At 44.5% G+C, this 13750-nt stretch overlaps 2 protein-coding genes and 1 pseudogene across 3 annotated transcripts; all 3 read left to right on the forward strand.

Moving 5' to 3' along the window:
• Positions 1–233: 233 nt before the first annotated feature.
• Positions 234–3326, forward strand: LOC133919459 (vesicle-associated protein 1-3-like). Of its 2 annotated transcripts, XM_062363857.1 has the most exons (8): positions 239–622; positions 727–797; positions 900–981; positions 1086–1201; positions 1308–1469; positions 1557–1604; positions 2141–2218; positions 2743–3326. In XM_062363857.1, exons 1-8 carry the CDS (start codon positions 574–576, stop codon positions 2854–2856), a joined length of 720 nt encoding a protein of 239 aa, XP_062219841.1. In that variant the 5' UTR covers positions 239–573; the 3' UTR covers positions 2857–3326. The 2 variants fall into 2 exon arrangements, with proteins under 2 accessions (XP_062219842.1, XP_062219841.1); XM_062363858.1 differs by lacking the exon at positions 1557–1604 and having other exon boundaries at positions 234–622.
• Positions 3327–7204: 3878 nt separating this feature from the next.
• On the forward strand, positions 7205–11821 carry LOC133919462 (actin-depolymerizing factor 1-like). The gene is made up of 5 exons (XM_062363861.1): positions 7205–9182; positions 9338–9608; positions 9685–9774; positions 9871–10136; positions 11340–11821. The coding sequence occupies exons 2-5, from the start codon at positions 9501–9503 to the stop codon at positions 11488–11490; spliced, it is 615 nt and encodes a 204-aa protein (XP_062219845.1). The 5' UTR covers positions 7205–9182; positions 9338–9500; the 3' UTR covers positions 11491–11821.
• LOC133919461 (pentatricopeptide repeat-containing protein At5g39350-like) lies at positions 7226–9250 on the forward strand (annotated as a pseudogene).
• Positions 11822–13750: the final 1929 nt, after the last annotated feature.

A 13750-nucleotide genomic window follows, 5' to 3' on the forward strand; every position in this document is an offset into this window, starting at 1 on the left:
ACTCTGCACTCTGCAGTTTACGGCAAAAGATCTCGTTTGGTCCTGGCCTCCTCGTTTTCAGCGGCAATCCAAAGCGGAAAAAAGAGGACAAGGTACACGTTCCCCTTTCCCTGCCAGCGTGGGCAGCGGTGCAATCCAGCCCATCCCAACTGGCGCTCCTTCGGTTCCGCGGCGGTTGCCCGAATCCAACCACTCCGCCAACCAATCTGCGCGCGAACAGGTTAAAAACGGGAAGCCCAGGTTAAGCACGACGCCACCCCGGCAACCAATCATTAGTCATTATCGTCTTCATCTCCACCAGAACCTTAGTTTATGCCGACCCAAACTCGATCCACCCTCCTCCGGAGTCCGAGCAATTCTGCTGCCCCTCCTCCGATTCGCTTCTCCTTCTCCCAATCGAGCCCTGCCCTACTCGTCATAGCCTCATAGCTTTTTTCTCTCTCTCTATCTCGCCGACACTTTGCTTCCGGGAGCAGGAAACGCCGGACGGGGCCCCCGTCTTGGATCTTTCAGGGTTCTGGAAGAAAGAGGAGCGGTAAACTTGGTTCCGGTTCTTGATCCTTGATCGCAGCCATGAGTAACACGCTGCTTCGAATCTACCCTTCCGACTTGAAGATGCCATGTAAGTGCTTCGAGAGCTAGTCCTAGTTCTTGGTGTGTCTTGATGCGTGCTTTGGGCTCATCAAACTGATTGGATCGTTGCTGTTTCGATGATGCCTTGGGCAGTCGAGCTCAGGAAGCAGAATTCAGGGTGTATTGAGCTCGTTAACAAGACCGATCAGCGCGTGGCCTTCAAGGTGATAAATTGGGCAACTTCTTTTATTTTGGTGAAAGATGCGATCTTGTGCGTATGGGTCAGGCTCAAGAGATTGGTTTCCTGCGTCCCGTCCAATCTGCAGGTGAAAACGACGAACCCAAGGAAGTACTCGGTTCGGCCTGCCTCCGGTATCGTGCTGCCTAGGGGATCCTGCGGTATCACAGGTGCGTCTGCAGTCTGCTTCCGGCATCTACTTTGCAATTTCTCAATTGCTCCATGCATCGTCCTCTCATGTGCTATTGTTGTTGCCACGGTGAAATTTGTACAGTTACCATGCAAGCGCCGAAGGAGATCCCGCCGGATTACCACTGCAAGGACAAGTTTCTCGTTCAGAGCATCGTAGTGGAGGACGGGACAACGTTGAAGGACATTGTCCCTGACATGGTAAATTCTTGCAGAACTCAACTTATGGAGGTTCAATGGCCGGGTGCAAATCTATTGTTACAGTGAAGGTTGTGTGTAACTGTAATGTAAATGTCGTGGCTTGTAGTTCAGTAAAGCGCCAGGCAAGATCGTCGAGGAGTTCAAGCTGAGGGTGGTCTACGTCCCTGCCAATCCTCCCTCACCTGTTCCTGAGGAAGCAGAGGAGGAAAACGAATCCTTTGATTCAGATGTGGACCAAGCAGTGGAAAGACCATCCACACCCAATGCTGTCAGTACTAAAATTACTGCTTAATGCTGTAGGCAAATATGCCATGTTTGTCCCTGCTGATGATTGGTGTCTTCACTTGCTTTTCAGGCATCAGGGCATTTATATACATCTGGATCACAAGCTTCACATGATGAGGTGACGCCTAGCTCCACTAAATACACTCTCTTTTTTATGTTATTTCAGATTGATAGAATATACATCCCATAAGCACTTAAACATGAGCTGATCAGTTGTTGCATAACATCATCTGAAAATGTTCGACGTAAAGTTCATTACTAACGGACAGACTGTACGCTAGAATCCTTGACGATTCTTTCTGTTTGTGATGCTACTGCTTGACTGAATAATTTCATTTTCATCAAATTCTGTCATAAGCAGACAACATGATTGTGTAATGGCGAAGTTTAGCACTATCATATGCTTTCAAGATGCAGAATATAACCAGTTGAACTAGATAGTATTTTTCTTTGCACCATTGTTAGTGTGGCAGAATGATATCTGAAAATTGAGAAACTTGATTCCTATTCATCATATATTCTCATTTCTTCCACTATGATTATCATCACTATTAGTCTAAGATGTTAGAATTTCAGAATATTTGTACTAAACGAAAATTTTGCCTGGCCATTTGCTTTATGTTCTTGACATCATTGTGTTCTGTGTCTCTTTAGGATGTCTCTATGATACGCAAGTCAGAAGAAGAGGAAAGTAGATATGGAGATGAAAACAAGAAGCTTCAGGAAGAGCTGGTAGGACTTTTTTTTTTTCTTACGATGAGGAGTTTTTCTTAAAAACACATATTTGAGGAGATTAGTCACTTTATCAGTTCATATTTACTTTACTTTTGCTCAACTAACCAACACCTTTCTTTTAATGAATTTCAGTTATGATCTTTAATTTTGGTATAATTGTTTTTGGTGCTTGGCAAATTTTTCCCATCCGAATAATTGTTTTGGTGTTATTTGAGAAAATGAATGAGACATATATTTTTAATCATCTTGATGATGCATAGAAGCTGGCTAAATTATTTTATAACAAACAAATCACTAAGTGCAGCAAGATACCTTGGAGGTTTGGGGACTGAGAGTTGAACAAAAGATAATAATACAATATGAAAAGAAGTCATGGCCTCCGCCTTTTGTGTCGCTGTTTGCCTGTATATTTTTCTAACAATAATTATGACCAGAAGTCACTGCCACTGCCTTTTCCAACTCTGTTTGCTGTTCTAGTTCGAGTATCTGATCACTAACTAGTCGAAGTTGCTTCGTTTCAGGAACTGCTCAGGAAAAGAGTGCCGTCTCGTGCGGGTTTCTCAGCTGCGTTTGTGCTGCTTGTCTTCTTGTTATCTTTGCTTGTAGGATACTTGATGTTGGAAAGCAAGGCTTAGGTCTTGTTTGGATAGGTTGTTACTTCTGATTAGTTGAGAAAGTAATTGTGGTTGTTGAATTTTGATGGTTGGTTTTTACAATAAATTTTTAGTTTCTTAGTACAACAAAAACTAGAAAATTTATTCTTAACATACTTCTCAGCTTCTAATTTATTTTAGCTACAACCTCTTCCTTAGATAGCCAAAAGCTAATAGAAATCGGGACCAAAAGTCAACCTCTTGAATAGCTTTTGCCTTCAAAAAGGCTAGAAAAAAACTTATCCAAATAGAACCTTAACGACAAACGGTAGCAAAAATACACATCATTTTGCGGTGTGGCTCTATCTTTTCGTCTCTTTGCTCCTTTAGTATAGATAGTAAGTCTACAATACAGATAGGGTGTTTTGGTTGTGAAGTGTCCATATGAGAGATCTTCAGTCTTGATTTATACAGTGATTCCTTGTAAATATTAGGTTGTACTTTCTTTTTTCTCTTTTAAATATGTAGAAGACACATTGATTAATCTTAAATGGAACCTATAGTTCATATACCATCCGTGAAGTCATGTTGCCTCGATTTTCTCTTATTAAAACTTCTCTCTACTTTTGCTTCTGCTTGAGTTTTGAGGTGCGCTGGGTGATCCAAATAGGAGAAGGCTGTTTCGGGTTTCTCAGCTATTTCTCCAATCGATAATATGAGAAATGGGGAAACAACTTAGCGTTTGGAAGCAAAAAAACTAGAATCGATCCATAATCGGAATGGATTCTTGTATCCAAACGTGCCCTGAGTCCATACCGTGACATGCTGCTTCTATTCACTGCTTCAAATCTTCAGCGTTCAAGCATGGTTGTACTTGTACCAATGCAATTAAAAGCTTACGAGTGAGTCATTATTGGTTTCTGAAAGAGTGTGAGGATTGGTTAATGTGGTCGATGTTGGATTAAGCTTCGATGGTCGAATATATAGAGTATATATGGCTTGGATATCAAACAACCCTAGAGATAAGATTGAAACTAATCATATTCTACCATAATAATCGGATCATTGTGTATCCTATACTATATACTCTAATATCCCCTCGCAGTTGCAGCGGGAGCGTCATAGACAATGAGACTGGAGAGGAAGACAAATGATATCCCACGTAGTCAGAACAATGTGATACAAATGATGTGACTAGAGAAACCGACGAGTTGCTCATGCCGATGGTAGCCCTTTGTGCCTGATGTCGAGGTAGCCGAGAGCGAGGCGAGTAGCCATGGTCGAGGATGCTGTGCATGAGATAGCCATGGTCGACGTAGTCATAGTCAGGGTTGCCATGGTTGAGGGAGCTGCATATGAAGCCACGGGCGCAAGAAGGCGCCATGGTGATGGGCACAGGGAGGCCCAAGGGAAGAAGACAATGATGTGGACGAGGCGATCATTGAGAAGAGGTCGATGCCGAAGTCGACACAGTCGAGACTGTCAAGGACGAGGTGTGCACCAAGTTTGCCAAGCCCGGGAATGCATTGAGAATGAAGGCACACACCGGTATTGCCAGTACTGGGCGCACGAAGGTAGGGAGCCCAACTATGCGCCAGTGCCTGAGGGACCAGCAGAGAAGGTCTCAACTGTGGCGGTGCGTAGAGTGGTGAGGAGGAGAGTGCCGATGCAGCCTGCAGTTCTCGGAGTAGATGAAGGAGTCGAGGAAGAGACTGCGACATTAGCGACGAGCTTGTGCTGGGCAAAGGCAGTAGAGGTGGAACAAGCGGCCTGGAGCGGCGACGCTGGTGTCCGAGAGAGTATGGCGGGGGTGCTCGAAGAGCCAGTGAAGAACACCCAAACAGCGTGATAAAGACCAAGAGTGCCGACGACTAAGGCGATGACGCGCTCAGAGAAGCAGCGTCGATCGACCGAAGCTGCATGGCGCGCGAGACGACGATGAAGGGTGATGACGGGATCCTCCGTTTGGCCAGACTGTGCCAGCGAGGGAGCAGCGGTGCTGCAGAGGCACGGAGCACGGGCGGCACTGCAGGCTGAAGGTGATGTAGCAGTAGCCTCGATGCTCAGGAAGAGGGTACGCACGTAATCAAGAAGGATAGGAGCTACCGTCGATCGGCCAGGAGGAGCTGCGTGTGATCGACTGAACAGACCAAGGGTGCGCGAGGTGGTCGTGGCAGAGGCGACGACAGACCAGCGTGGACCGATGTGCGAACAGGGCGGCCGGGCGCCGTGCCCAGTCGTGCTGCACAAGTGGAGACGTGGTCGGGCGCCATGGTCGGAGGACGTGGTCGAACGGCGATCTAGCGTGTGGACGGGGTCGGCGACCTAGTCAGGTGTGTGGTCATGCACAAGGTCGAATGTGTTAGTGTGGTCAGGGATGGCGACATGGTCGGGTGACGTGTCGATGCAGCGTAGATGGAGATGGGTGATGCGTCTATGGCATGTGGACGTAGACAGGCGACGCGGCGTAGACGTGTGGAGGATGGAGACAGCCCATGTGCGAGGAGTCATGGATGGCCCGGGTGGATCTAGGCGCATTGATGGGGTTGCCGTGTGATGCATGCACTAGTGGGAGATGTGGAGGCGACTGACCAGAGGCACATGGAAACGTTGGGATCGTGGAGTTGACCGACCAGAGGCGTGTGAAGACGTCAGTGCATGGAGACAGGTGATGATCTAAGGCGGATCCGGGGTCGTCTGGATAGAGTGGGAGGGGGCGACGCGGGAGGGCATCCCCTGGAGCGTCATGCGCCTAGCCATGCTGCATGGTCAGAGAAGAGGAGTGGTCGGTCAGTGTCGAAGCCAAGGTTGGAGTAGTGGCGCGAGGACGACGGGCGACGCAAACCAATCTTGGATCGAAAAAAGCAAAGAAAAAGGCCAATCAACGATTAGCGAGAGAGAAAAATCCAATCAACAGATCAGTAAAAGACTCTCTAGGGCGGCCGATCAACATTATCGGCGACACGAACCCTATATATGGGTGGCTCTGCCCTCGACAAAGATCATGGAGATCGATCTCTCCGGAGGCACACGATGTAGAAGCTGGTGACGGCTAGGGTTTGTGGTCTAGGATTAGAACATAAACTCGTGATACCATAAAAGAGTATGAGGATTATTTAATGTGGTCGATGCTGGATTGAGTCTCGAGGGCCGAATATATATAGTATATATGGCTTGGATATCAAGCAACCCTAAAGATAAGATGGAAACTAATCATATGCTACCATAACAACTGGAACTTTGTGTATCATATACCATATACTCTAACGGGTTCTTTTGGGTAAATTTTGCAAAACAACATATACTTTGATAAAATTATTGCAAATCTACATATTTAAATAATAGTTTCATAAAACTACAGATTTAGAGCCAATTTTATCGTAAAACTATAGATATTTGGCAAAATTATCATAAAACTACAAATTTAAGTAATAATTTTACAAAACTACAGATTTAACGCAATTTTATTATAAGACTACATATTCTAGAGGAGTTTTTCCTAGTCTTGTTACCATAACGATCAGACCCCGCTTGCAGTCTTATAGCAGCTGTCAGCTCATGAAATGGATCGTTCGGGAGCTCATGAAATTACAAATATTTTGATAAAATTATCGTAAATTATAAAATTATAGATTTAAACAACAATTTACAAAACTATAAATTTAGCGCTAATTTTATCATAAAACTATAGATTCTATCGTAGACTTATTAACTTGATGAATCGACCCCGCTTGCAGTCACATGAACCCTCGGACAATTCGTTTCATAAGCTATCAGCTCATGAAATGGATCGTTCGGGAGCTCATGAAATTACAAATACTTTGATAAAATTATCGCAAATCGTAAAATTACAGATTTAAATAACAGTTTAACAAAACTATAAATTTAACGCTGATTTTATCGTAAAACTATAGATTCTATCGCAGACTTATTAACTTGATAAATCGACCCCGCTTGCAGTCACATGAACCCTCGGACATTTCGTTTCATAAGCTAGTAGCTGCTGCGAGTCTGCAAGTGAGGTCCGGTCGTCATGGTAACGGGTTAGAAATAACTCATCTAAAACTTATAGTTTTACGATAAAATCGACGTTATATATAGTTTTGTAAAAGTGTTGTTTAAATATATAGTTTTACGATAATTTTATTAAAATATTTATAGTTTTACGATAAAATTAACATTAAATCTATAATTTTATTAAAACTATTATTTAAATCGGTAGTTTTCTGATAATTTTATTAAAATATCTATAATTTTGCAAAATTTACTTTGTGAGGCCTGAAGGTCACGCTAAAGCGGTAACCGGCTAGCGGGAACTTCTACCGATCCATGCTTGCCACCAATTTTTTGCCTCCAAATTACTCCACGACCGGAGCACAGACCGTCAGATCCAAACATCACGTGTCCCTGGATGACTACCAGCCCGCTTGTCCGGCAGTGCCTCACCCTCCTCTTCCACTCCAAGAACTCCTCGAGCCCGCTCGCTCCCGCCACCGCCGCCCAGCTCCACACGCTCCTTCTCACGTCCGGTCACCTCCACTGTAATAGCCTTCGTCTCGTCTTCCTTTCGTAATGTGCCTGCGGCCGCCCCTTCCATGCCCGCAACCTGCTCGCTCAAATGCCTCACCCGCCTCCGGTTTCCTTCTCCAACACCCTCCGCTCCTACGCCGGCCTCGGCTTCCACCGAGGGGCCCTCTTTCTCTACTCCCATATGCGCGCCTTCGACCACCTCACCTTCCCCTTCGCCGCCAAGGCTTGTGCTGGCCTCCGCCTCGGCCGCCGTGGGCGCTCCGTGCACTGCCGCGCGATCGCGGCGGGCTTCGGCAGCGACACGTACGTGCAGAACGCGCTCGTTTCCATGTAATGTACATGAGCTGCGGTGACGTGGTCGCGGGGGAGGCGGTGTTTGGCGCGATTCAGAACCGGACAGTCGTGTCGTAGTCATTGCTGGGTGCGTCAAGAACGGCCGTGCAGAGAGGGCGTTGGAGGTGTTTGAGAAGATGATGGGTGGTGGCGTCGGCGTTGACCGTGCCACGGTTGTCAGTCCTGACAGCTTGTGCGCAAACAGAGGACTTAAGCACTGGAAGATCTGTGCACAGGTTGGTTGAGGAGAGTGGCTTGGGGGCCTATGTCACGGTGAAGAATGCATTGATCGACATGTATGGTAACTGCGGGAGCTTGGAAGATGCAAGAAGAATGTTTGACGACGACAAATATGATAAGGATGTTGTTTCTTGGACGGCGATGATTGGTGCTTGCGTGCTGAATGACCATGCGGGCAAGGCCTTGGCTCTTGGTTGTGAGATGCTGATGACCAGTGAAGCATGGCCCAATGGAGTCACCATGGCGTATCTACTTCCAGCTTGTGCTAGCTTGCCGTCAGGGAAACGTGCCAAGTGCACACATGCGTTGTGCATTAGACTTGAGCTTGAATCAGACATTGTTGTTGAGACTGCACTTGTTGACAGTTATGCAAAATGTGATCATATGGAGATGATAGAGATGATGGTCGAGAAAGGATCGCGATGGACAGAAACGTGGAATGCAGCAATCTCTGGTTATACTCACAGAGAACAGCAAAAGAAAGCTATAGAGCTGTTTAAGCGGATGATTGCAGAATCAGTGCGCCCAGATCCTGCAACAATGGCAAGCGTCCTCCCATCCTATGCAGAATCTGCGGACCTGGTACAAGCGAAGAACATCCACTGCTGCTTACTGACTCTGGGATTTCTTGGGAGTACAGAAATTGTCACCGGTTTGATCGATGTGTATGCCAAGGTCGGTGATTTTGAGGTGGCATGGGCGCTCTTCCAGTGGTTACCTCAAAAGGACGTTGTTACATGGACTACGGTTAATGCTGGGTATGGCATGCACGGACATGCCCGAACTGCCATCCTGCTATATGACAGGATGGTGGAATTGGGGGTGAAGCCGAACACCGTCACCATCACCAGCCTTCGGCTGTTCAACGACATGCGTAACGTCCATGACCTGATGCCAAATGCCAAGCACTACTCGTGACTGGTTGACATGCTTGGGCGTGCTGGGTGGATCGAGGAGGTGCACCGCCTCATCGAAGACATGCCATTCGAGTCGAGTACCTCGGTGTGGGGGTGCTCTGCTGGGTGCCTGTGTTCTACACGAGAATGTTGAGTTCGGGGAGGTTGCGGCAAAGCATTTGTTTGAGCTTGAACCGGAGAATACTGGGAACTATGTGTTCCTTGGGAAGGTATATGCCACTGCTGACAGATGGGGCGATGTTCAAGATCTACGGGGAATGGTGGCAAAAAGGGGTCTTTGCAAGGAACCGGGATCAAGTTTAGTCGATGCAAGGTCTGAATCGTGCCAGACCTCAATGCAGTAGAACTGTAAGTCTTGTACTTCTGCCAAGACAGAACAAAACGATTATTTGATGTGTATATGTCATTAGTTGGGAAAGTCGTATCAAAATCTTCAGTTTTAAAAAGATCTAGTATTAATTGCTCTAGAGATTCTAATTAATACTCTTCTTCTCGTAACACAGGAGAAGCAATTATCAATTTCTCTTAATGGACTGCTAGGCGAATGCACACCAAAGAAGACAGAATAAACAGAAACACACCAAATGCACAGCTTGTAGGTTTGACGCTAAAAATTATTCTGCCGAGACAGAAGGATGTTAATTATAGCGACGGGTGGTGGCGCGCATGTTGGTTGCTCACAACGCTTCTGGTTCTCACACACGAAGGAGGGGACGTGCTTGGTCAAAATGCCCCTCCCCGGGCTTGGTGGCATCATGCAAGCCTCCATCCCCGGTACCCATCCTCCCCCCCTATATTTGGCCTCCTCCTTCCTCTCATTCAGGCCTTGAAATCTTGTTCCTCTTTTCAGTTTTCCACATCCCTTTCTCTCCTCCTCGCAGCACCGCTGTTTGTTTCTAAACCAGAGGAAGAAAGGAAGGAAGAGAAACCATCAACCATGGTGAGTACGTCCGATCTGTTTCTTTCCTTCAGTGCTGTTCAAGAAAATGGTCTCTTCTGATGGGGTGGGTTTGTTATGGGCCTTCCTTGTTGTAAGTCAAACTCGGCGTCAGGAATGGCCGTCTGTGACGAATGCAAACTCAGGTTCCTGGACCTTAAGGCGAAAAGGAGCTTCCGTTTCATTGTGTTCAAGATCAACGAGAAGGTGCAGCAGGTGGTGGTGGACAGGGTTGGCCAGCCGGATGAGAGCTATGATGACTTCACCGCCTGCTTGCCCGCTGATGAGTGCCGCTACGCGGTGTTTGATTTTGACTTTGTTACTGATGAGAACTGCCAAAAGAGCAAGATCTTCTTCATCTCTTGGTAACAACTCTCTGGCCAACATATTCTCTTTTATTTTTGGGTTGATTTTTCTCTTTGTCATATGAGTTCCATTTCCATATCATTCGTTTCAATTCTGTTAAGGTGTTTTTCTTTCCTTTTTGCTATGGTACAATGAATGACGGTTGCTGACCAAATTCTGAGTTTGGATGTGATTTTGTTCTGGTTGAATTGCCTATACATGTTCGCTTATTGCACTTGCACTTTGGTATAATGCAACATTTTTTGCAGCATGGTGTTGGACCTTCACAACTTGATCTTGAACAAACTATCACATCAAAACAACTAATGAAGTAAAAGAGCAACATTTCATATGCTGCTGATGACCCAGGCCTATGAGTTTGTTAGATCTGGGGTTGGATAGACTAACAACCTACCGTAGGGGAAAAAACAGAAATTATGACTATAATTTCTGTAGCTAGCTACTAAAATTGTCCATATGCATGAGAATACCTGGTTTCGTACAGGTAAACATTGTGTCCAATGAATATTAATTTTTGATATCTTTGATCCTTCACCAGTTAAGTGATGAGAGCGAAATAACTTTTTTTGAGGGAAATACAGTAAGGGAGACTCCGACTATGAAATTGGTGAGAATCGGTGTCGAGCGGGGCTCGAACGCAGGTGGCGCGGGTGCAACAACGCGCTCTGGCCAACTGCGCTAGGTGCAGCATCCCGAGATCGAAATAACTTGATAGCAAATTATTAATGCATGCAAAAAATGTATCTTTGAACTAGCACTTAACATGCTATATAGGGAAATTTCAGTTAAAAGTGATGGAGCGTTATTTACTATGTTCATAATGCTGTGCATTTAATAGTATATGAAGGAACTGATATAAAACTTTTAATGCAACTTCGTGTTACAGCAACTAACAGCCGACGCTGCCATGATCTTTTTCTGCTGAATTTTGTGGAGTGACCATTTGAGTATATTTATCAGCATGGGTTACCAATACTTAAAGCTTGTTTCATAAAACCAGCTTCCGCCAGATTCCCATAATCTTGATCTTAATGAATTGGCCATCAGATCACCGGACTCTTAAAGCATTTTTGCGTTACTTATTGAACTCAGATAGATGCAGAGAATTTCTGTTCTTGTCAAATGCATAATGAAACGAGATTGAACTCTGCTATTTCAGTTTAGCACTGAAGCAGTGTGATTGTGCATCAAACGCTCTGCAGGTCCCCAGATACGTCAAGGGTGAGGAGCAAGATGTTGTACGCGAGCTCCAAGGACCGGTTCAAGAGGGAGCTCGACGGCATCCAGGTAGAGCTACAAGCAACTGACCCGAGCGAAATGAGCATGGACATCATAAAGTCGCGAGCGCTCTGAAACAACCCGGTCATTCACTGCACCCTCCAGGAGCAAAAGGCGTTATTGCATCAGCTCCCGGCCTTGCAATTTCGTCTGTTGGTGACGGTCATCCGTTTTCGTGTCATTGTTTTCCTGGAAGCAAAGTGTTGCATTATGTATGAGACTGATGCCGTTTTCCCTTTTCCCGTCTCTGCTGTAGTCCTGCTACTGCTGTAAACTAGAACTTATTTGCGTTTCAAGACTTGGATATTTTATCTCGTGGCATTGTCGAGTCATTCATGTGTCTATGCAATGCTAGTTGTGAAGCCTAATGTACCGTAGTTAATCACCGAATTTTCACAAGCTTGATTTTATCTTATTATTATACGATTATGTGCATGTCTATTATAGTTACTACTTTACAAGAGGAGAGTTGGATATATTTATGCCTTGTTTATTTGGACTTATCTGATAGGCCTTCTTGCCCTATCATCAGTTCATCACCCTTGTCAAATCCTCTGAGTCGCCACCAACAAGATCGTCTCACCCCCAAGCGAAACAGACAATCATACACAATGCTTCCAGTCTCCGTCAACAGATTTTTGAAATTTGAATCCTGAAAAGTGAGGCTTTCAACTAAGAATCAAACTTCCGTTAGATTTTATTTTGACCTTTCAACCAACAATTGAAATTCTAATCGAAATTATGTTATCTTTTAACAATTGAAATTCCAAAGTATATAGAGCGTGGGCATGATGGGAACATGTGTGGAGAAAGGTAATGGGGGCAAAAGTGGATGGACTTAGCACCGATACGGATACGTATATTAGTATCGGATCGATACAGATACAGGGATATATCATTTTCTAAGAAACCTAATACACCGATATATTTTACTATTTTAAAAAATAATTATAAGCTACTCCCATATCCTACTCAAGTCTCCAACTCTAAAGTTGTATTTAGTTCGGCTTTTCTGGCTTCTCGCTTCTCGGATGAATCAAACAACCCAGTTGTTGAGCTGGTTTTTAAAAAGCTGAAAAGCTGGTTTCTAAAGAAATAAACTAAAAACTAAGAAACTGGTTGTGATGAGCTTTTATGACTTTTATGTGCTGAGAAGCTAAAAAAATTGTTAAAAAACCAACGGTCAGAAGCCAGAAAAGTAGGTTTTTAGCCAAAAACCAAAAAGTCTTAGCTCAACCAAACAAACCCTAAGTCTCCAACTTATATCCTGCTAGGCGTGGCTACTAGCTAATACCTAATAGATTGGCACGCGGCGGCATCCTAGGCTTACCATCATCCTCATGTTGTCGGGGGTTGGGCAAGCCAATAAGGAAGGTTGCTTTGACGACAGCCACAACCCCAAACATCGTCTCGCAGCCACTGCCCCCATACTGTTGCTTGTAGCCATCACCCGCACACGATCACTTGATCACCGATAGTAAAAAATTAGAAGACTGGGGATGAGAAGAAAGGAGAAAAAGGAGGAGCTGAGGAGGAGATGAACTCACTGTCGGCATATGGTGGAGGGCGTTGCCACCGACGCTGTGGGCGTGGTGGCAACATGGCGAAGGGGAGGGGTGGGAGATATGGCTAGGAGATACAATGCCATTAGGTTATACGGCTAAGAGATGCGTCTCGATCAGACTGGACTGGGTGATATTCTAAATGTATTATATAAGTATCTAAGGAGTATTCGAATTTTTAATATTTATTTTTATTTAGATATTTGATGAATACGTATCTATTGAGTATCCAACACGTATCGGTGTTTCAGAGAGGACTGCAATGAAAAGATGCATTTCTGAATTTCTCCCTACAGTGTACGTGTCATGGGTCTCTCTTGGTAAACCATTTGATTTCAAAATTTATGTAAGTACAAGTAAGATTTCAGTGGTGGATGCATTCAAGCAGTTGCGTTTTCCACTCTCTACAATCTAAAAAGCACTTTCTAAGTTAGCAAATTTTCGAACCAACCAAAACTAAAAAACGTGGTATCACTATTAAATAAAAAGTAAACTTATTCCTAACTTTATTCTGTGCTCTATGTATCCTACTCCTCTATTCAAACACGTATATTGTAACGAAAATATAAACATTAAACATAATAATATTAAAAAATAAATTTCTAATGTATATATGTGTTGTTAGTTTCTTGAGATCTCCTAAGATAATTAATTGTCTCGCACTCATTTAAAATTAGTTAAAGAGCTAGTTTACTCCATAAAAAATAAATTCCTCTCTTCTCTTCGAATTTCTTATCACATTAATCTTTTGCCTAACTGAAAACCTAATTAAT

This window comes from Phragmites australis, chromosome 5, assembly GCF_958298935.1.
Source record: "Phragmites australis chromosome 5, lpPhrAust1.1, whole genome shotgun sequence".
Classification (NCBI taxonomy): domain Eukaryota; kingdom Viridiplantae; phylum Streptophyta; class Magnoliopsida; order Poales; family Poaceae; genus Phragmites; species Phragmites australis.

Coding starts and splice junctions, on each gene's coding strand:
- LOC133919459 (XM_062363857.1), top strand. CDS start 574: ATGAGTAACACGCTGCTTCGAATCTACCCTTCCGACTTGAAGATGCCA. Junction 623..726: donor TTCCGACTTGAAGATGCCAT/GTAAGTGCTTCG, acceptor TGCCTTGGGCAG/TCGAGCTCAGGAAGCAGAAT. Junction 982..1,085: donor GGGATCCTGCGGTATCACAG/GTGCGTCTGCAG, acceptor AAATTTGTACAG/TTACCATGCAAGCGCCGAAG.
- LOC133919462 (XM_062363861.1), top strand. CDS start 9,501: ATGTTGGTTGCTCACAACGCTTCTGGTTCTCACACACGAAGGAGGGGA. Junction 9,609..9,684: donor CATGCAAGCCTCCATCCCCG/GTACCCATCCTC, acceptor TCCTCTTTTCAG/TTTTCCACATCCCTTTCTCT. Junction 10,137..11,339: donor AAGATCTTCTTCATCTCTTG/GTAACAACTCTC, acceptor AACGCTCTGCAG/GTCCCCAGATACGTCAAGGG.